At 29.3% G+C, this 26333-nt stretch overlaps 1 protein-coding gene across 2 annotated transcripts in view; it reads left to right on the top strand.

Annotated features, from left to right (window-relative positions):
- The window catches only part of LOC132923916 (transcription factor Sp9-like), a 70482-nt gene that overhangs the window by 17675 nt on the left and 26474 nt on the right, over positions 1 to 26333 (top strand). The window contains exon 1 of one of the 2 annotated variants that reach the window (XM_060987933.1): positions 20132 to 20370. The exons of the other annotated variant lie outside the window; for it this stretch is intronic. Coding sequence (XP_060843916.1) covers positions 20293 to 20370 — 78 coding nt within the window. The 5' untranslated portion in view covers positions 20132 to 20292. Of the gene's footprint in view, positions 1 to 20131; positions 20371 to 26333 lie in introns of those variants that run through there. 2 annotated transcript variants of the gene reach the window in all.

Raw genomic sequence — 26333 nt, forward strand, 5'->3', positions numbered from 1 at the left:
GTTTAAAAAGGTGTTGTCATTTACGAGTGTTTGGTGACTGATGGCCTAAGGTAAAAAACATAATGGGAAATCGAAGGGTTAGAATGCAATGGGTTAATGTTGATTGATGTCATCTGTTTTGAAGTACGGCTATTTGCCAGTTTATTATTATTTTATTTCATTTATTTGATATCAAACATAACTTTGATTGATTGCTTTGTTTTTTTTCTAATAAATTTTATGGAAAACGGAAATAAATCGTATTTTACGCACTTTCAATACAATAATTTTGGACGTAATAGGTACCTAAAATCAGTCATTAAAAATGGACATAAATTACAGAAAAAGCACGTAATAAATTATATTTATTTGTTTTATTTTTATTAGATTCTGAGCGGAGAATTGAATTTATTGATTTTATAATGTGTGTTTTTGTATTTATGTATACGATAATTAGTCGATTAAATGCTTTAATTTTCCCTTTAAAAGTGGTTTTGAATAGAAAATTGGATATAGTCTGTACTGTAAAGAGGTTAAAATTAATAATTCTCAGTACTTTTTTTTTATATAATCGACAAAAACAAACAAACAATTAAGGAAAAATAGAAATTTTTACGCAAATCCAAAATTATTACTAAAATAATTGTTTTGTCATCGTGGTTACCATAATTTAGATAGTCTTCGCTCATAGAATCGTTTTTTAATTTTTATTTAATTATTTTAATTCCAAGAAAGTGAATTATTTTTCCGTCATCTTTATTGTGTACGCATGTTGTACTATAAGTAGTTTTATATAAACTGGGGTTCTTGTAAAAACTATATCTATATCTAGGTAATTTATTTGTTAAATCGAACGTGTTTCGAAAGTAAAATATAGGTAAATAGTAAAAAAAATTGCATTAAATTAAATTAATTAAATATAGTTATATAATATATTTAGTTTTTTTTCTAATCGTAGACTTTTTACTGATAAATTGATTCATAAAAGATTTTTTTTTTTGACAATTATACATTTATATCATTTTTTTTTTTTTTTTCATTGATTTCAACATAAATAAATGTATTTTTTATTGCTGTAAATAAAGGATTTTCTTTTTAAATGCACGTCTGTGTGATAACGATAACTATGCACTTGGAAAGGTAAAATATTAAGTCTACATTGTAGCTAGCCTAACCGTATATGCACACCCTGTAGGTACTTGTTAAATTTTCCAGTATATATCAAGTTTTAATCAAATATACCACAGAAACTTTACTTAAAAAGTAAATGGAAAAAATAATAAATATGTCCTTGTAAAAATATATACTCAGAAAAAAATAAAAATTATAGTAACAATTATTGTTTACTATTATTTTTTTTTTTAATTATAATAGAGTGGTTTTTGGAATTATTCACAAAAAATAATTTAAAATTTAATTTTATATCCCCACTTATAAAAAAATATAATTATTTTTGAAATTTATGTTTTTATACCTTGATAAATAATTCATTATAATTTATTAGTTATTGAGAAAATAACAGAAAAAATTAATTAAATTCTTTAAAACTTTAAATTTAATTATATTGTACATTAACCAGCATTTATGAACAGAATATATTATCAGATATATATATTTATTATATTTGTATCAAAGCGTTTATTATAATTTAACTACTGCTTGTTTCCCGTTAAATTACCTCTTATTATTTATAATTTATTTAAATATCTATTAAGTCATTATAATATTGTCCCACAGAAATGCATTTATTAAATAGTACTAAAAACTTAAGTTACTTTTGCAATTTATTTCATTAATTTATGTAATGTAATTCAAAGTTTCTTAAGAGTAAATATCTTCTTTTTGTATAGGCTGCACAAAGTAATAAGGGTTCGCTTTATAAATATAGTATTAAAAGCGTTTATAATTGTATAACTTTTACTATAGGGTCGTTAGAACCACGATTTTGGGGGAAAAAAAATGATAAATAGAACGGGCATTTTTACCTGACCTAATTATTGTGCTTCAACACAATTTATACGGTTATAAAAAAAAATTTACACCGTGTATACGTAATGTCGAATCCCTTGATGAACTCGTTAAACATCGATTAGCTTCATATACCTGTCTGGCGCATGAACCCAAACAAAACAATATTTTTACTTCGTCTCGCGCTCGTAAAATCATTAATCCAAAACTCCGGTAGTTGAGTGGATGATAATAATTTGTCAAGACTCGCTTAAAGCGTTTTTTCCAGCTCCTCCTTCCCCCCAGCGTGACGTATTTCTGTTGCACGGGGAGGTTTAAAAGTAGTTGATATATATATATATATATATATATATATAATATTTATAATAACGACCTACGTTATTCGATGACGGCGAAACGGATTAATGATGCAAAAATGATAAACGATTATTATATGGGCCCTGCGTGTTTGTATATAATATACTGTATATCTACTTATATTCTTACGTACGTCACAATTAATAATATATATTATACACCTGGTTTTTAGGCATACCTTTCATTCAGAATAATTTGACTTAACGTTGTGCGCCATACACCACATATACATATCCTAAAATAACTGTGTGGTTTTAAAATGTATGATAAATCGATAAAGCTACAATGATTAGAAGATATTGGTCCGTGGACACGACATTGTTAATATATCTTACAGATTATTGGTCTGTTTTATTAAAAATCATTTAACGGGTTTGCTGATCACATACATATAATTTATATTGAAGTAAATATGAGGCAAACTTGGAGTTGTTTAAATTCTTTTCCATATATAATATATTATAATAAAACTGTAGCTGCAGAATAGTGGCTACATCAATATTACTGAGTAAAATTTAAAATATAGACGTAAAAAAGATTGGAACTTAGAATTTGCGAACACAGTTAGTGTACCTAATTTGGCATGTATATCTTACTGACTGAAAATTCGTCCAATTTTTTAAATTTAACCTCTTTATATGTAACTCAAGAGAATTTAAGTTATTTGGTATAGGAAAAAGTTATTATAATATACGCAATAATGATACATTTGTTTAAAAAGTTTTGTCTTTGGTCCTTTGACCGTTACGTAATTATAAATTATAGTAAATACATAATTGAAAAAAATTGTTTACTTGTTATAACAGAAATATCGAAACCATATCCTTACCATTCAAAATGTCTAAATTCATATCTTACAATATTATATGCTAACAGTTGTGTTGCGGTTAGAATATATTCATACATAATCAATAACAGTAATAGACTATGAATAGTGTGAACCGATGATATTTCTTACATGAATTATAGAACACAAAATGGTTTATTTTGTCAGGTTTTCTTTGTATTTTGTAATCCGGATTTCATAACTGTATCAGTAGGACATGCAGGATATATGCATTCTACAAGATCGACGAGGAAGCATCGATTTCACTAATAATCATCGAAGGACGATGTCAATACTCACGTCGGCTGTGACGAGAATAAAAAATAACGTTAAGTTATATAATTTAGTATAAACAGTGGCGTAGCGTAGTCAATGTGGAGTGTTTTTGGTGTTGAAACACCCCCCGCGTCGGCCGTTTTTATGTAAAAAATAGGTATATATAATATTATGCTGTCATATGATTCTATTTTATATTTGTTATTGTTATCGTGAAGATCGATTACTATAGGTATTAAAAGACACAGAGTGTGTGAACCACTCCCCCCCTTAAAGTGATGATTAAATATAAAATCAAAACACCTCCCTACAAAAAAAAAAAATCCCGGCTATGTGCCCACACCATACATCGCGGTGTTATACCACTTAAATTATATCATTGAAATAATGTATGTAAGTACACAGCGTCATCTCATCGTATTTTACCAACTATATAATATTATTGTAGGTATATAGGATTATATTATATTATAATAATATTATAGTTGCGGTAGTACCACGCGATGTGTACCTATATGGGCGCTTTAAAATAATATAAAATATACCGTGTACGTATCGGTCAATTATTATTATTATTACACTGCGCGTTTCCGACACGCCGCGATGACAGTCCGGTAATCCGGTAATCGACGCCCATCAATCAGAAATTACCGGGTTATCGCGGGCGGCCGATCGTGTGAGCGGGCGCGCGCGCGAGCGTTTAGCAGCAGCCATAAATCCACGAACGAGGCGACTCGCCGCGCGCACAGTGGCTACCAAAAGATTACAATGCCTGACGGGCTCGAACGTACAGCATTTAACACACACACACACACACCGCGCGCGCGCGATACATTATATTATATTATATTATCATACATTGTAATTTCGAACGCCAGCTGGTATACAATTAAAATTATCTCCACCGATAAATTACTACTTTCGCGCGGTGCGGGGTCGGGGTTTTTTTATTTTTTTAGCGGTGTGTGTTTTCTAGGCCTCCGACTGCTTTGGCTTTGCAGGTCGTCGGTGCGGTAGGGCGCGGGGACAGGTCTCGAAGAATCTGCCACGCCACCGTATATACGACGTAGGTACACACACACACACACACACACACACACACAAACACACACACACAAACACAGACACTCACACGCGCACGCATTTTATTTCGTTTATATATATTATTATTATTATTATTATTAAACAGAGCGCGTACCACACCGCCGCCGTTGCTGCTCCGCGGCGTTTAGCATAGTAATTTAATCGAAACCGGCAATTTAAACGTCAACCCGACGAATCCGTGCTGTGTATTCGCCATCGTCATCGTCGTCGTCGTCGTCGTAGTCATCGTCGTAGTCGTCATCGCGTCATCCCCGCTCGGCGAACGATATGTATATAATAAGGGTAGTAGGAGGTATAGGTACAGCCCCGATAGGACCGCATTGCATATATATTTTTTACGCAGCGTTTATTATTAGTATTCGTGTTTTGACACAAACACACACACACACACACACCGACACATACGTATACGGTTTAATATATTATTGTATCGAGAATACATATATATATATATATATAATATAAAATATGCTTACAGTCGGTTTGTGTTTTTATTTTTTTTTACACGACGTTGGTGTACAATACATTGTTCCGCATACGTTCCTACGATATATGATGCATATATATATATATATATATTATATAGGTGGACGCAGTTAAACCGGACCGCAGATATAATCAAAACTAATAAATAATCGTTTTCGAATCCAGTGAAAAAAAAATATATAATAATAACGATTGGACATCATCAAACCGATATTCTCACGAAAAGCGACTATAGTTTTTTTATGAATAAACAATTCACGTCCGTGGTTTTTTCTTATACTTTTTTTTATACCACTGTTGCACCTGTCATTTGAAATGTAATTAATACGCGTAAGCAATTAACCATTGACCTTTTATATGCATATAGGTAGTACTATCGATGTTAAACTTAGATTTTAAATTTTAATAGTGTTATATGGGGGCGGTTTTGAATATCTCAATGGCCAATGTGCTGTGTCGAATTATAATTTGGAAACAATATTGATTTAATCTAAAATGAACAAATTATTACATTATACGTTTATACATGGTTTGTATCATATTTTCAAAACGGAACGTTTATTTTTTAAGAATCACAAACAAAATTATATTTAATCGTCAGTTTATAATATAATGATAATATCTTGATGGTTTTCTGTTTTCGACGAATAGTTGAAGTTGATTAAGAAATAATTGTCAAGTTGTTTTTTATGTCTTCTGTAGAACATAATATGATAATAACGTGATTATTATTTAATTAAAAAAAAAAAAAAATAGTCATTTCCAACACGTTATAATTATGCGTGTAAATTTTGTAGTAAAACTTAAAAGATGTACATGCGCGCAACGATTATTTTGAAAATATAAACATAGATTATGTGTGTTCATTTTTTAAAAGGAAAGTTACAAGTTTAGTACACTAATAATTTAAATACCCGATTAGTGATTAGTATGATTTCTATCTATATATACATTAATTATCAATTTGTATATTATGTATAGACTATGTGATAATAATAGTTATTATAAATTCAAAAGAGAGAAAAATCATAAATGATTGTGTATCATACAATTATATGATGACTATATACGTACAATAAAGCAATGTTTGATGTTACAATTATAATCTAATATACAATGACATATCAATATAGAATTATACTACTATATGCATATCCGATATTGTAGAATTTATAATTATTATTTATTATGCTATGATAAAATTAAATATTTTTAATTTTCATAATATGTTCATTATCTGAAGTATAATAATTAAATATCTAGTTATACGACCAAGTGTCAAAAATATTAATAATATCCCTACATTTTTATTTATAAGATGTACTTTAACCCAATAATGTGATAAACTAGCTATATAGGAATTATTTAATAAATGTTGTATTATTGTTTTTTTTTCAAGTTATAAATGCCCCATTAATGTAACTATATTTTATGTCATTTTGATTAAAACTTTTTTTATTTTAAAGGTTGATGCAAGGCGTGCGAAAAATAATGAAAAACTAGTAATATATACACATTTTATATTTATATTATATGATTATACATCGTATGTACACCATGATACAAACAAGATGATTTGAATGTTATATACACATAAAGAATATTGCAAAGTTCGATCTATACCCGAGGCATTTTGTAGTTTTAGCAGAAATACATCATACAGATATTATGTTTATACTATACCTATATTATATACTTGCAGCAGGGTATTTTCGTATGAAAATCTGTGAAACGGAAAATTTTATTTATTATTTTCCATTTGTACTTTGAGATTTATCGACGGACTTTATATAACATATTATATACATGGACGGGATAAAAATAGTTTTTCACTAGAGAACACATATTTTATATATATGTGTAGTATATATAGTGGTGCGCGTGTTACATAAAAATTCATAGGGCTATCATCATGTGCCGAGGGTCATGTATGATATAGAAATTTGTTATTCATGGCGTTTTACACACGCACGCACACACATACAAACCGAGCTGTATACCATATAATATATATAGTATGTATGTGAATTTGTGCGCGAAGTCTGAGTGGAGTCGGGGTAGTTTATGTATAGTAGAAAGTGACTCTCCGGCGGCGTCGGTGGTAGCAGTGGCGGTGGTGGTTCAGGTTGATTTATCGTTAGTGCGGCACGCCCATCGTGCGCGAGCGTAACGCCGGTCGGGGGTTTTTGTGAAAAATAAGCGGTGCCGCCGATTTCAGACGAGCCAGCGATTGATAATGGGCGGAAACGGCACTTCTAGCAGACCCTGCCGACGTTTGGTATAATATATAAGACCCATGATTAGAGGGTGGACGACGCGGAGGGACGGTGATCGCGGCGGCGCTCTTGAAGAAAATGCCACGCTCTACAAATAATAAGGGAGGTATAATACGTTAACTTTTCCGCACACACATCGTATCGTAATATTATTACAATATTTTAAGCGTATAAATAAAAACTCAATGTATGTGCGCGTGTTCGTGTGTGTGAATGACGTTTGTTTATGAATAATTTGTGTGTGTGTGTGTGTGTGTGTATGTGTGTGAGTGAGAGAGAAAGAGAGAGTGAGAATGTGTGGGAGAGAGTTAAACCACGATGAAAGACAGAACAATTGAAAGTTCATATGAATTTAAAAACCGTTGTGTCCAAAGAAGGACTGGATAAAAATGCCATAAAAAAAATCATATAATATTATAGCCCTGTAAGCTCCAAATGCTATGGAAAATTTAAAAATATGATTTTCGTTAACTGAATCCATATAATAAATATACATTAAAATACATTTAAATTGACGTTTTTCGCTCAAAAATGTAAGTGCGTATTAGATTATATATGCACATGTTTAGTATATATACATTATAAAAACTGCCCCACATAAATATTCAAAAATAAATTTGTAATTTTTGAGCATCGAATGCAAAAACATTATAATTGTAAAATTCAATTTAAAAAATAAAAAAAAGTTGGAAATGCAAAATTAGATTTTTATACTGTAATAGAAAATATAAATTACTTTTTAGGCTAGAAAAACTAAAAGTATTGCGTGTATGTAATACAAATAAATAATAAGAAATACAAGATAGAAGTTATTATTTACGTAACTAACGTTTATATTTTATAGCGAATAGCTAAAAGCATTAAATATTTAATAGATTATTAATAATTTTCTTCTATATAAAGTTACATAGTTTCATAATAACGTAGGTATATAGGTAAATAATTATTTTTGTAAAACAATTTTAAAATATCATTTATTCTTTTACGAACAAAATATAACTATATAATTCAAAAGTGGTATTTATATACCCATGATATTTACATAATTATGTTACGTGTTATATTTTACGTATATATTAAATTTAAATTATGTCTGCATCAATTAAAATTAAATAATTTAGTGAGAAAATATTATTATAATTAGTTTGAGGTAAAGTATATTAATGGATAAAATAATTACAATAATTATTCCGTTCGAAAAAGTTAATAATGTAATATACTTTACAGATAATTTCTAATTTCTTATGAATATTATTTAAATATTTTTATAAAAAATGTTACCTACTTAATATTTTTCTAACTCCCCAGTTATGAAACAGTTCATCAACTTGTTCACTGTTCGCGGGCAGTAACAATAGTAGGTACGACAGGTGCGAAGACCTTTCGATAACCAATTTCCGATGTACCTAAATAGAAAAATAAAAATCTTCGATCCTCTTCCAAAGATTAATTAAAACTGAATTTTCATTTTGTAAACCGATTAACCACCAAATTGTATCCAAAACCGGATTGTATTTTTCATGACGGAGGTCTGAGTGGCAAACGAAAAAAATTAACCCGAGCAGACTAATGTCTATCACGATGTAGATGAGAACGTGTTACGTGACCGGCAAGAAAGATTGGGCTTTTTCCATATCCTAATATTCTACGATAAACAACAACCACACGGCATCATTGTATCTTTATACAATCGTTCAATATATTATATTCTGTGACTATATTACAGGAGATGTCTAGCGTCTAGGTATATGTATATAATAATGTATAGTTGATGAAAATAAAATTATCGCATTATATAAGTACTTGGAAATAATTTAATTTTATATCAGTAGGTATATACCTATTTATATTTTATATTATATAAGGGAAATTATTTTAGATCGAACTTTGATCGTTTTAATATATATTTTTACCATATAAATGGTTTAAAATATACGATATACCTTATATGGGTTAGTTAGATGATCTAAGATCGAGTAAAAAGATAATAAAGAATTTCCCGAAACTCTGAACCTGTAATTAGATGATATTTGTGTATACCTACCTTATAAGAATAATGTATTGGAAATTAATTTTTTAATAAGTTTAATCCTTATTAGTTATTAATTATTACGATTACCTGCTATCAAAATTAGACCCTGCATGTATAGGTATACGTAGTTATAACTATTATATTATATACACGTATATATAGAACTATTATATAAATAAATATGTATTATGTATTTCATAAATATTTGAAAAATGGAAACATTTTGAATTGTATTTTGGAGTGATTTGTTGTTATTATTTATTAGTATAAGTACAGCTGTTTATCGATAGACGATACTTTACAAAAAGTTGCAATAGACAACAGTAATATTAGATTAACATTGATGTGATGATAAAATATATTATGCAGTAAGCATGCAAACTAAATAAATTATTATGATGCGCAGTTTGAGTCAAATTTATTAATTAAAATTTTGTTGATCATATCATATTATAAGATAATTTGGTATTTTGGTGGGCATATTGTTAGTGTTGAAATTATTATATCTAAATGTTAATTTGATATTTAACGTATAATACATTATGATATATGATTTTATGCGGATTATATATCTATTAAAAATTGTTTATGATGTCATCACAAATATAAGTTTTGATATAAGTATAGGTAGGTACACATATTGAAGTACCTATATGTATCATAATATTATTATATGTATTGTTTGCGTATTTTCGGTTTCTCGTAACACACAGAACTATTTCGAGTTCGTGTAAAATATTTTATTGCCCTTGTTCTGCGGATTGTTGCTACGGGAAAATAGTTTTTCACCATTTCCCTACCCTTTCTGCCACCGTCGCCGCATCACCACCGCAGCAGAGTTTTCCTCGAGGGCACGCGGTTAACGCCCACTCGCGTCTCCCGTGGCAACACGACTTCCGACCATTGGCCGCCGCCGTCGCCGCCGGGCCCTCGTGACATTAATTAATGATTCAAGAAGACAGCTTGCTTTTTCCTCAGAGCTCCAAAGATGGTTCGGGACGAAGCCAAAAAGAAAAAAAGAAATAATATTATTATAAAGCATTTGAAATTATTTTAGGAAAACTAAATATAATATCAAGTCACATTTATAAATATTGCGGTCAAGGTATTTTTATTAAATATATTGTGATAAAAATTGAATTCCTCAAGTTCGAAATAGTTAATATATAGTAATAAGTACCTATTTTATTCGCAAAATATACTGCAGGATTCTGTGCGTTATTAGTTTTTTTAATCAATAATATGTTCATTTACTTGACAAAGAAAAAATATTTAAATTTCTCTATATATTAAAGTAAACACGCATATTAAATTCGTAAAATTAGGGAATCGGAAATGCATATATAGTATACGATGCGCTTGTTGGGTATTGGATATTTGGATGTTTTATTAAAACAATTTAAATAATGTTATGTTGATTTTATATTATTTTGTTCATGGGTATCTATGAGCTATTTATAGTTGACAATATAAATTGTATTCATGCGTTTTGAAATAGTAAAACATATAAATATAAATAATTTGGGAGAGGCAAATGTGGGGTCAAAGCGTAAAAATAAAATATGAGATTTGAAAAATGTGAATTTATACGTCATAATAATAACATTGATTATAGAATAGACTGTTCTATAATTATTATTAATAATAATAGGTATAAACGTAAACTTTAAGTATATATAAATGTGGTAAAATTAAATTAGGAGTCAATAATTCAAATGGATTCCTAAAAATGCTTTAAACGGTTTTGTATAGACGTTTAAACGTTGTATGAGGTGTACGGTGGTGAGAGTTTAATCACATTTAACATAGGTACCTAGTATAGGTAATAGCCGGTATGAATATACCTAATATAATCTAGTATAAACTATAATATATTTAGAAGAAGCTAATGAGTAGGTATCTAATGGGAGAGTGGAAAGTTAGAAAATAACTTATAATATGTTAATATAACGGTTATAACGACTAATGCTAAAGCGACAGTACAGTTTAATGGTATATTTTATTCGTAATAGATCCTATCGAAAAAATGTAAACCATATGAAATATAGGTCAATATTTTTGTTAAAGGTGATGACTATTTAAATTGCACAAAGTTAAAGATTCAACATTAACGACTTTCCTGCAGTCGATGAAACCGGGCTACAACAGCTACGTAACGATATATATCTCTGCAATAAGATAAAGCACTTCTTTTTAAAACGTATATTATCGCATCAGCACAATAATAATATGTAATAACTCGTCCGTCCCACCTTTTTTTTTTTTTAATCGTTATTATATTATAAGACAATATGATTATTTCGTTATATAAAAAAGATACAAGTGAATTATAATTTATTACAAACAGTTGTAAAAAACAAAAATTAAATAAATAGATACATACACACACGCGCGTATACCTCAATACGTGTGTACCGGTATTATACATAATAATATATATATATATATAAATACGATTCAATGCGCGCTTTTTCCGCTTTGTCAGTTTTTTAACGCGCTGCGGCGGCGGCGGCAATGAATCATATTGGCGGCGGCGGTTCGGTTAAAATTCGACCGCCGCCGCCGCCGCCGCCGCCGTAGTCTGGTCGCAGAGGATAATCCCCCTAAGCCTATAATTAAATACGGTCGCTTCCCCTGTAATTATAGCCTGTAAATTTTCGTCCCGTCCATCCGGACGGATTGTATATATACGCGCGCACGCACACGCACACGCACACGCACACATACACACACACACACGCGAGCGCGCGCGCGCACATACTCATACAAACGCACACGCACGAGGGTCCACTCGCCCGGGTTATCTCACGGAGAATCTTCGTCCAACTCTTTCTCACTCGCACTACATATTATTATACGTGTACACCTCGTCTATACCTACCTACAATATACGCGCGCGGAACGACGAGGCTGTGTGGCACGTCTCATATTTCATATACAGCAGGTTGTTATATTTATGTATACATCAATATACATCATACATACACACACACACACACACAAACTGAGTACACCATGTGATATAGGTAGGTAGGTAGGTTACCTATACGCTTCACAACGCAATAAGACATTCGCGTATATAATATTATTATATGTGTATATGTATATATATGCGCGTAATATTATACAAAACGTTTTTGTTACAAGTCGTAAATTACATAAACATTGGCTGCATAATATAATAATATTATTTGTGATTTTTTTTTTTTTTATATACACGTATATACACATTTATATAGGTACCCAGGAGTTGTACGTGGCTGTACACTGCAGCAGTGTGTGGCGTGTGCGTGTGTGTAATGTGCACAAAAATAGTATAAAAAGGTATGTGTACCTATATATACGGCTATACCTACATGTACTCTCTCGTCTATAAGTAAAACGTACCGATAGGTAAAGTACAGACCGGCAAGAGATTGTATATATAAATACACATATATACGAACAGCTTTGGGCCTTATTATTATAACGTGTTATAATCTAAACAGTATATTACTGTATTAGGTATTATATTATAATAATAATGTACATTGCACACGTGCATATAGTATGTGTGTGTGTGTCGTGTAACTTCCGTGTGATGTATATATTATGCGTGCTTGTGTGAGTGTGTTCTCGCGGCCAATCAATAACGCACGGTCTTAACCCTGAGGTCACGCGCGGTGAATATTTCATGGGTTTTTGTATTATTTAGTGTGAAAATGACTTGAATCAATCGTCGCGTGTGTATTATATTCGTACTGTACAACCTTTGAATATATTATATAATTTTCAAAGCAGTCGTAAAAAAGCGTAATTTTTTATTTTTAGTTTTCTTAAAATAAAACAAAATCAATATAAAACTCAGCAATAAGTTTAAAAATGGATAATGAAAAAACGTTATGTTCTAAATCACAGTAGGTATATATTGTATACAAAAATTAAAATCATAATTCTCATTTCCGGCGAACCTTCCCGGAAGGGTCTAACATAATTGGTACATGCCTCCGTGCAGACGTGTAGTGTATTAAACACGTCAGGTATAAAGTAAATTATAAAATTACAAAATTCATAATCCATAAAATATTAAATGAATAAAATATAGATTGCTGTCTATGGAAATATAGTAAAAATATAATTGATTTATAAGGGTCATGTACATGCACCTGCTGGTTGCTGCAGTGTTTTTTTTCTAGGGAATCAGCAAAAATAACTTTTAATATTATTTTAAAATTACTTTTGTTTAATAAAAGGTAAAAAAAAATATGCAATTAAAATTAAAACTTACCTTAATAACAGTTTACTAATTTTTATTTACTTACCATTAACCGCAAACTTGAAGTATATAAGCTTTTGGTTAAATAAATACCTAGTATACATTTTTTAGTTTCCGCAATTCCCCATAACTGCGAAGCGAGATTCATCGTAGTATTTATCGTATTTATCAAACGCTTCATATTGCAAATATATCATTTCAGTGCTGTTACATAAAAAAAAAAAAACAATTACACTAGTGAAAAATGAAGACAAATGTGGACATTTTACTGAAATATTTTGTGAAATATCTAATGTCTTCGGATACTTTGTGATTTTAATGATCCCTGTAATCATTTAACTATAGTCTATAAATATACGCGTATAAAATTATATTGTTATAGGTAGGTTAATAATTTATTGATAGAATGATTTATTGATTTCCATATGCGTACATTCCTATTATATTTTGGACGTTTCAAAACGAGGTGCGAATGGTGTGATGGTTGCAGGCGTTGCAGCCATCTGATACCATTATTATTGGTTATAATAGTTAATAAGAGTCCTCCATTGTATAATAATGTGATACTAAAATTATATTAAAATAAGAATTAATTCAATTTTAATTATGTTAATTAATTTGATAGTCGTTATTTTTATATATTTTAATACTTTTATAATGTAGGTACTATATATATTATAAATTATAATACATTTAAAACAAAACAACTGATGTATAAATTAAAATAGATGTTTTACACGCTTGTTTCTGTTTTATAATTATTTTGCTCGTGATTTTATAGTTAAATGACGTATTATAGGTGCCAACGGTACTATCATAATAACAATACGTCAATACATATACCAACTATATCGTATCATAATATAATGTTATATCACTTATATCTTTATATACAATAAAAACAGATTTAATTATCACTTTGATTTCTATTCGTGTAAATATATTATATATTTATCTTTATTGAACTTATTCCCACACTACAGAATATTAATCCAACGATATAATTACTCAAAACGTCTTTAGGTATAACGTGATTATCACCGTTAGTATATCGTAGCTTGGTAGCTAATAGAGTATCAAAAAATATCAGATCAGTTTGGTACTTAAACACGTTTATATTATATTATACTATATGTACTGTGTGTATGGGCAAATAGCATATTATATCAATAGTCAGTACCTAATGTAGGTACTATGCTACGGCGGTCGGTGGTATTGCGGCCGTAGGTATATTTAAAACGTGAAAGTTTTTATGATATACATATAATATTATGCACATCTATAGGCTGCAGTACAAATAACACGCTTCGTGCTGCGTTGCGATTAAAAACGATTCTTATTTAATTGCATGTATACGTAGTACGTACACATATATACGCGGGCATTCAATAAATAAAGTTACGCGGATTATCAAAATGGTCATGTATATACGTAACAAGTATGAAAGTACTCGACAAACCCATAGTATTAGCATGTCGTGCAGCATATTAATTAAATAATAGTATATGTATATAATATTATATGATATAAGTAGGTACCTACTTATATACCTATATAAATGTAACACAATCAATCAACAAACAGCATTATCTATAATACGTATAGGTATATAAGACGATAAAGCACGTCGTAGGTACAATATTATTATACTCTGTTTTCGCTGTCTCGCAATAATAATAAAAATTGGAAAAATCGACTTGTGATGCCTTTTAACGTATAATATAATAGAACGCCCACCGCGGTATTCCGTTATGTACACGGCGCGTCACGACCGCGCGCGGTAATAACCACGAACGCGGTGGTCATTACGTATGCGCGGGTCGAATATTATATTATAGCACGATATAGTATAATAATAAATACGATGGCTGCAGCGGTCGTCGTCGAGTAGAGCTATACGGCCACGGCGGTCGCGCGCGTGCAGCAGGGGAATAATATAATGACATAATATGTCATCGGCAAAAACGCGCGGCCGCTTCGCCGTGCAGCACAATATAATATGATATGACAAACGACCTCGCGATGCACAAACAAACAACAGACGCGTCGCAAAATAATTATTGTCCGCGACCGTTAACAAGTGCAGACGACAAACGAACGGGACGAAACCGTACACACACACACATTTATATGATATAATAATAATATTATTGTATTATTTAGCGGGCGCGCGCGCGCGCGCAGCCAATTCAACGGCGGCGGTGGCCAGTGGAACGGACAGAAAGACCGCGCGGTAATTATTCAAACGCATCTCCTTACACACGCGCGCACGCACACGTACTCGTTCGCCCTCTGTTCACGTGCGAACGACGACAACAGAAGCAGAGCAGCAGCAGCAGCATAAGCGGCGGCGTGCATATAGTAACCGCGACGGGACGGATAGCTGCGATATTTTATTATATTGTTATTATATAGAACTGCTCCCGCGCACGCGACCGTCATCGTCACTATATATAATAATAATAATAATAATATACGAATATTTTTCATCGCCACGACGAGCCGACGACGACGATGCGAGACACGACGCGCTCTCAAGACAGTGTGCCCGGCGGCCGCTTGCTTCGCGCCGTACGGCGTGCACGCGCTGTCGCTCGATCTGTCCGGGGCACCGGCGCGTTCCCGCGATAATTTATTCCGCGTCGGGCCGCCGCGCCACCGCGGGTGGGTGTACCGGCGATATAATCTGCACACCGACGTCCCCGGCGCGACAATAATAATAATATTACAATATATTATAACGTTATTACAGTGCACGCGGGTCATCGCGTACATTATATTATTATTATCATTATCGTTGCACTGCGGCAGAATGTAAAACGCGTCCGCAAAGTTAATTTCGCATTATATGAACGACCATCCCCTCCGCGGAAACGCTGTGCGATGAACGGAGTGTGTTATCCGTAGGAAACGAGCGTGTGGGAAATTTAATCGAACGATTTTTTTTTATTTCTCTGCACCTATAAACGGCATATTATAATATTTACCATTTCCTTCGTTTCTCTCCCCTCACCGACCCATTCACACGACGATTTATCGTAATCGTGTTCCATCGCCGTACATTAAACGATATTACAATCGTGTTTTTTTTCATTTCACGTAGGTATATGATAATAATATATTATAATATTAATATTATTAAAGACACTTGCGCATTAGTTTTTATGGTTATAAACATTCGATTATTGTATATAAAATAGAAAAAATAGTATTATATATATATATATTACAATATTATCTTGGTTAGGAGGAAATTACGATTTTCCTGTCAATAAGACTGCTATTTGTTAATGATAAAAATTATATACAAAAAATTATTTTTCAACATCTACAATTAATTTACCTATAGCGCGTAAAGGTATACAATAGTAGGTACAATATACACCGCATTATGTATTGTGCCGGTACTATCGTAACGCATAAACATATAATAATGCGTAATAATAATTAATATAAACAAATTATTCTTTTACGAACAAAAAAATTGGATATCGTCGACGTATAGACGCGGGTAGTGTTAATAAATGACGGTCATTATCACTCCCTTTTAATAGCTTAAAAATTATGTTAACGAAACCCTTTTTAAGTGTTGAACGATAAAAAAATCGAGTTCCAGCGACACGTTTTACAGTAAAAAAGGGATTAAGGTCAACTTTACAATACTTATAATGTACGTACACGATGATATAAATAAAAATAATTTTTTGTTATAAATATCAAAAACACCATCTCTTATAGGTCCTTTAGTAACGATCTTCAAAAAAAAGCAATGATAATATTGTTTAATAATAATAATAGATTTCCTCTCTTATAGACTATAGTCCATGATATTTACACACTACACAGTTTGTAACAAAATATAATTGTATTTGTATTAGGTGTAATAAATAATAATATAATTATATGTGCTTAATTTTCTTGCAATTATTTTATATTATCGTTGTACATGTTTAAAAGTATTACATTGTATAATATGTTTATGTTTATTATATACTTGTAATAGTTATTAATGTTATTATTATTTTGATTAATTTAAATAATTTAATTAGACATTTAAAAATACATGTATATTGTATAGGTAATATATAGATTATAAAAATTAATCAAATGTTATACTATTGAATTTTTCGATTTAAATGATAATAATTTTGGTTATTTGGTGTAAAAATAGTGTTTTTGATGTTCCCGGTAAGGTGGTAAGTAATGCGTAGGTTTATCTATACACCTGTATATTTAATGCGTAACTGCGAACCAATAAATCCAATATTTGTGAGATTAGAACGGCACACGGAGGATAACGCCTCTGGCGCCTATAAACGAATTTTGCGCCATCTAATTTAGTTGTGTTTTTTTATCGACTATAAAATATATAGTAGCACTTCACAATTTTAACACATTCTATTTTTTTTTTGTATATAATAATCTATCAAAAAAAAAAACAATCATTTTAGATTTTATGAAAGGAATTAGATATATATGATTTCTAGTTATATACCTACCTGTGACGATACAATTTGTCTATTGTGTGCGTTCTCTATAAATATACACGCCCATGATGCCGACCTGTGTTTCGGGCGTTGGCCTATGCCGCCCCTTTAACACCACTGCTTTTCGCAATCACTTAATAATTTCCATTACTTTTTTTTTTTTTAATGAAAAGTCAATATTAAACGTGCGAACAAGTAGTAAAATATGTTTTTTCTTAATATTTCTAATATATTTTCAATTATATTGTTACCTATACAAATAATAGAATATCAATAAATTATCAATATTTAAATTAACACCTATACATTATATAATAATACAAGAACATGATAACAAATACGCAAATATTATCTAATCTCACTATTTACAATTTAAAATTGAGTTGTATTGCAAAGGTTTTAGACATAATCCTTGGAAAGTAAAATATAAAGTTGCAAAGGAAATCTATATGACAAGCATACGAATTGGAATTTATCTTCTTTCAAACACAATATTTTGTATTTAAGCCATCTGCTACAGAGCCTGGATAATTATCTCAACAGTTAAAATAATAATAATATGAAGAATAAGAGTGAATAGTTCTCTTTGAAGTGGTCTTATAGATATATTTTTAATAAACATACCACATAAAAGTCCCCCCCGAAAATTGCTCGCATTAGGCAAACTTAGAAATTATTACATATTATTTTATACACCAGTTACTAAGATTTGAATAACCCCCTCCATTTGAAAATTTTTTCTGGGTATGAGCCTTTATATATAAGTCTATACTCTATCTATACTTTTTTTATACTTTTACAATATTTAAAAATTATATCATAATTTTAAATGTTCATAAATTAATAAAAACAGTAATAATATTAAATTGGTTTTTAATAAGGATATAATTTCTTAATATTTTGATATTTGTAAAAAATGTTTAATTACGCAATAATGCAGCTCTTAACTATTATTTTAAAATCCAATGATTTGAGATTGGTTTGGCAAGTTTCAAACAGCAATAAATAATAATCTTATTATTAACTCCACGAGTAATAGTGCCGCATCCCTCTTAATTGCATATATATAATATTTATTAATAACAACGTAGTATTAAACACTCCATATATATAAATATGATTTTTCAATTATCATACTATGTATTTCCTTAAACATAAGAAAAAACTGCTCGAAAATTGATACGTTACGAAGAACTAATATTATATTTAAGAATAAAAAACGATTTTAATTTAAGTTTAACATATCCATGACCAGAGACGTATTTAGCTTTTTCGGGCCCTGCGAAAACTAAATCTTTCGGGCCCCCATTTTTAGGGCTAGGGCTGATTTTCAATTGAATAATGTGTCTAATTATACATGAAAATTAATAATTAAATGGTTTTCGCATCAAATATTGCAACCGTATTGTTTAATATGTTTTATTTTTTTCTTAGAATAATATTCATTATATAAATTGATACATTTTTTGGTTTAATTGTTGCGTTTTATTTTAACCATTTCAGGGCTCAAAAGGGCTTTGAAATACCTATGACGGATGTAAAGCGAACTGTGTTAATTATTTTTTTTTATATTTATACCAATATTATATTAATTGTACAATTTATAGTATATAAAGTTGTGCATACACTTATATAGTGTGTATGGTTTTTAATTTAAATTTTTTTTGACCAAAGATTACGTGCAATAAATTATATAAAACGGTGTTCAGTGTATATAAATAGGTACCTAATATATTTTAATAAGGCTATATACAACAAGCTATATATTCTACAATATACAACAGCTTACAGTGATGATGCGGTAGGTTTAATTGTTATAAACCTTGTAAGTGCGGTATTGAGATGATTTCGCTTTTGTTTTTCAAAAATTAATTAATAATTTTTTTTTAAAGGTGCGTAGAACGCCGGTTTGTGGGACTAATCAAAGTGGTGGTTATATAGTGTGGGTGTAGTAAACGACTAATTATTGTTGAGCCAATGAAACGGCAAGACTCGTTTAAACCGTCTTTTTTTATTTATTTTTTTTTTTAATACGGGTATAGATACATTTTTTTTTCATAAGCCAGATTTTTATTAGTTATACTGCACCAGTCTTAAACGATATCTCGACAAGTATACAAGTTCGCGGGTTTTACGTGATTGTTTTTTCCCTCCAAATATTCATGTTATATAGTTGAAGTATTACACACGCACATACACATATTATTATATTATATTACTATTAGTGCGTATAACCAATTATCGAAATGACTACACTCGACATGTCGTACCCGTATAGCAGTTATCATTTAGCCGAAAATTGCAACGCATTGTACTGTGAAAAAGTAAGACTTATAAATATATTCAGTAGTTATTGTGCATCTGAGTACAACCATGTACATTAATATTGGTTTTTAATAAATAATATTATCAATATTACTTATAATCTATATACCTATGTCTGTCTTACATGGTCATTTTATGTATACAAAATACCTAATTATATATTTAAGTATTTTGAGTGCGTACTGCATATCACGGTTATTTATCTTAATATTTAAATTAAAAACAGTTAATTCTTTGCGATGTGTATGGAGAAAAAAAAAATCACAAAAAATTGATAAAATTCCTGTAAATAAAGTATCAAAAACAACTATATTAAGTGTATACATATACTTGATTCAAATTATCCTTATCAACTGTAGTTAAGTTTATGTTATATAAATATATATGTATTGTATATATATGTGTATTATATAAATTATAGCCTATAGTAAGTTATGTACTATGTGTCTATGTATATTGTATATCAAAGTTAAAATTAATTGTTAACTTACACGTGTGCATAAATTAACTCACTAAATATGAGCTACTAAAATGTATTATATTATATTTATATATAGGTAGATAATAGGTAACTATGTGTGTGGTATTATCATTATGTATATATTTCAATATTTAAGTAAAATATTAAATGATAATTTGTTAAAAATATTACATTTTTTTAAATCATAGATGCATTAATATAATTTGTATTATATTTTGTGGTGTTTATTTAACTTATAGTATACAAAATTATAAAAGTAATAATGTATGGGTCTTATAGTTGATAACATAAACATGTATGAATTTAGTCAGATTTGTTGTCGATATTAAACTTCTATGATTGTTTATAGTCATTGCACCGAATAGCAATAATAATTTATGCTTAAACATTAATTCAAGATAAATCTTTAAAAAGTTAATAAATAACCATTATAGATATATTTATAGCTTATTAGTTTCTTTACGGAAAAAGCATAGTATTTTTTAACTTATATTTTTATAAACTTTTTAATAATTAAAAAAACATTTATAATTAAATAGATAATTTAAAAATCGGCAATACAATTAAAAAAACTCGTTTATTTTTAGCTATTATTACTTATTAGTTATTGGTTATTATAGGTTATTTATATAGACTGTATAGAAGTTGAATAAAACATAAATAATTGCGAATTTAATAACTCATTAAATCTTTTTATTTTAATTCCAACAACTATAATACAACATAATATTAGCATTGATTGAATTTTTAATCGAATTTTTTTTCGTCGATTATCATAGTATACATAATATATATCTATATTAAAACGATCATTGTAGATATTAACATGTAGATATAGGTAACTCACGCGTGCCGTACTTATTGCAATGTATATATATATATAGTCATACTTATCCATATATTATGTTTGTAATACCTTTATAATAAAAACTAAACATCCAGATTTCTAAATCTATATATACATTAGATATTGTATAAATATTTATTTTAATGATTATACTTTTTTTATTTCAATAATACTAATTTACATCGAATATGCAAATTTTGTACTATTTATACTTGTCTATATTTTATTAACCTTTCGTTACTATTATTTTGGAAAATAATGTTGATACTGTTTTTTAACAAGTGCATAAACAATGCAACGGTTAAACGATGGGCGTATTTTATAATAATATTTAGATGTACGTAAAACGTGTATAATACTTTGATGTATAAATACAACCTGTTATTGCGATTTATGAACAATGTTTTATATTTGGCTCACGGGCAAGAGTCAGTGCAAAATCTATTGTATATAGGTATATACCTATATTACCTATATAACATATTTATTAATGTTAAACATACTCCTACACTTGCCATACATTGTGGCTGGCGCCTTGTTATTATGAGATATTTACTAGGATAGGTACATAATATAAATTATAAATTAATAATTTTTTTTAAAATAATAAATAATAATTATTCTGTATAATATCAATATTATTTGTAACTAAAAATCGTCCATGTGCACATAAATAATTATACATATGTGTATATAATAGTTATTACTCTATATTTGCAAATGATCGATTGAAATATTAAAGTTTAACGTTCTCAGACCATATATACGTGCATATTATTATACCTACATCGCACCGCGTGCATTATATGCGTGAACTAAACGGGCATACTAAATTATATTTATGGGCTCATAAAACTGAAATCAGTCGCGGCCTTGTTTATGCACCGATGAAATTTATGACGTTAGCTCATTAACCCCCTCTCCTCTACCCTTACACACAACCATTGAGCTCCCTAAATTCTCTCGTATCCTGCTCTTAAGTTTTGATAGAATATAAATCAACACGCGTGCACTAGATAGTACATTGTCAAAGCTTTTTTTTTTGTACACATAATATAATATGTAAATAAATATAATACGTAAATAAATTAATTATTAAACGAAATCTATTTGCCAAACCGTATAATTTGATTAACTAGATACATTTATCAAAAAACTCTATAATAAAGTAATATAATGTATAAATATAGGTATACTCAATAAAATTCAGATTTCAGTTTAATTTTATATTTTGAATTTTTATTTAAGAAAATAATGTCTGTAGGTACTATTAAGCACAGTTCTGTAGTTGTGCAAACATGAGTAAGCGTTTACCTATTTAATTAGGTTTACGATGACGGCAATATTTTATAATCTTTTTTAACTTATAAGTCTATAATTTTCCTAAACCACAATAAGTTGTATACATAGATATATAGGTTCATTTTAAAATTACTCTAATCGAAAATTGAAGGTTATTGTATTACATGTATCTTAAACAATGTAATAATTGTATTTTTAAAGTAATGATGTAAATAACATATATTATGATGTTTTCTCAGATAATTTTGTGATTTATATAACATTATGTTCAGAAAAATTAAATTTTGTTTTAAAATATTTTAAATTTAACAAAAAATAATGGCGATACAAATTATCTTATCCTTACCTAACTTTAGATAAATACAAATAAAGTTTATTAAATATTATGATATATGATATTTTCACGAAACTGCTATTATAAAGTTTTCAGTGATATTGTACTTTTTAAATGAGTAACAAAATTTTAGTTAAAATACTGCAGTTGTTGAAACAATTCGTAAGTAATTTTATTCTTATCGAGTTAAAAATACAATTTATTATGTTATAATATAGAGTTTTAAATTATAAAGTATAAATTACTCCGTACCTTATGTCGAAAGTTATACTTATACACTAACTTTTTTTGCTTAACTGTCTACATAAAATACATTATTATTACAGAATAAATATAATATACTCGTAAAATTCAACTACTTTTATTTTAAAAGTTCAATTAAATATATGTTTAAACTTAATGACAAATACGAGTTATAATAAAATGAAATATTTAATATTTACATAATTATATGATGCTATTAAAATACTATACTCAATACACATGTATTTTTAATCTTCTAAAAATGTTTATTTTATTAAATCACGTGAATTGGTTACTTCCTAAATACCTTATATTTTATTATTATAAGTATATTAACTAGACACTAGAGTAAAATATACCTAGTTATTTATAAATGTTTTGATGAGACGATGACAAATATTATATTTTTTGATTACATTTTAAGCCCCTCATCCGGTAAGACATTTTAAATGCTTAATAAACATGTTATAAATACTCTACTATATATAGCTCGATATAGTATGATAATAACGGTTAATTTATTCATTTCCGTTTTGGAAGTATATATACTATATACTATACATATTTATACTTACTACAAATTGTCATCATATAATATTTGGGCTTCATCTAACATGGATGAAACATTTCAGATCATGTTTGATACACCCCATCAACCCGTGTAGGTACATGATGTGCAGTGTCGATTTTTTCTTTAGTCAACTCGATGACTTTTTACTGCGGGATATTAACACACACGCATACACGCATGATATAAATTATGTACACTATACACATGCTATACACATGATTAATTGTACCTACTTCGAAAAAAAATAGATTATGGTCGGAAATTCAATGCGTCATTAATTCAAATTGCACTAGGTGACAGTTTTGGGTTTTAAATAGTTTTAATATTTTTCAAACTCGTGCGTATACCTACTTGGTTATCTATGAAGTAGAACTTATAGGTGCATTGTGCATTATGGGTGCACCAAGCCACCAAGGACTACCGAGATTACATTTGAAGTTTACAAACTTTTATATAATTATGCAAATACAATTAGTTTTAATTTATATAATAGTATGAAAATAATTACCTATCTATGATCTATCCATATAAGGAACCTGTGAATGTATTATAAATAAAATAACGTCTTATATGTGCCCTATCTTAATGCATTCTCGGCACGTATAATCTTCGGAAAACGGGAAGTATAATGATATTCGAAAATATTCATAGTAGAAATTTTTGTCGATGAAATGTGGTCACACTACACAATGTCATGTATATATAGGTAGCACTACGTATTCAATATTCATGGGCGGTAATTCTAAAACAATTTTAATGGGAATCAAACGATTAAACGTTTCTTTAGTGGAGAAAATCACGATCATCCGCTTTTGAGTACTGTACACAATATGTCAATATGCCATTTTATATGCACATAGCTGTCGTTGAATCAGAGTTTATACCTAAAGTAAGGTAATAGGTATTACCGGAGAGACCTACTATGCATCAGAACGATTTCCCTGGGTTTTTTTTTTTATATATTAATATATGTAACTTATACATGTATAATAATTTACTTATAAAATAAAGTATGTTTAACTCATTATATTAGTTACTTTTTTTAATTAACTGTTGGTTGTTGTAGGTATTCACCAAATGCATAAACACTGTTATAAATTTTTATTATACTATAATGCTGAAACGAAATACCGCAACTGTATATTATAATATTATATTTTAAATATATTTAAGTGTAACTATCTATACTACTTCTAAAATTACATTCCTATAAACTATAAGATAATGTAAAAACGTTTTATAAGTACATGCCTACGTCGTTTAGGAATAATATAATACGATTAAAATGTATAATGGCTATATAGTTTATGTTACAAATAATTTGTTATTGATTGGTGAATATTATATATACAAAAACACACACAGCACATACTAATTTGTTCGGTCATTAGATTAATTCTCGTGATTCACGCCCCCGGGTCTTTTTTTTTGTTTTTGGCAAAAAAAAAAAACTCCTAATCCCAGTCTATATACTCGTGTATAGACAAAACTCGTCTAATATCATTAGTGCGGCAGCGTGTATTATGATGTAATAATGGTTAGTTATGTATAGGAGGTGTGAGTGTGTGTGGCGTTTAAAATGCGTTCAATTAGTCAATAATATAATATATAATATACACATATATAGTTGTATTAATATACGCATCGGGCACCTTGTCGAATATGTCCAATGTGCTCTTTCTCAGTATTATTATTTTAGCTTCGTATACACACTCATAATATACATACATATACTATATTATTATATATGAACACATCCGATAACTATATATGTATATATATATATATGTATAAACAAGCATTAGCGCACACCCATTTAAATATATACTCGGTGCTTAAAAGTACTCCGCCCCACGTTGTATATATCGCTGCGGACCGCTTGTGTATATAATATGTATAATGTATATATATATATGTATATAAAATATAATATGTAGATAGGTAAATCGTCGCGCCCCGTCGGTAGCCGTCCGCGTTTCCCTAATAATCGGATATTTCTACGCGCCTCGCCAAGTTAAACGCGCTCGCACGTGTCACCTCCGGTAGCAATCCGTTACCGCAATCCTGTCAAAAATTGCCCATTGTCTATGCAATTGTAATAATGATGATGATGATAATAATAATAATAAAAACAACAATAATATTATAATATACATGTATATTGTATACCTACTTACTATAGGT

This window comes from Rhopalosiphum padi, chromosome 1 (genome assembly GCF_020882245.1).
Source record: "Rhopalosiphum padi isolate XX-2018 chromosome 1, ASM2088224v1, whole genome shotgun sequence".
Classification (NCBI taxonomy): domain Eukaryota; kingdom Metazoa; phylum Arthropoda; class Insecta; order Hemiptera; family Aphididae; genus Rhopalosiphum; species Rhopalosiphum padi.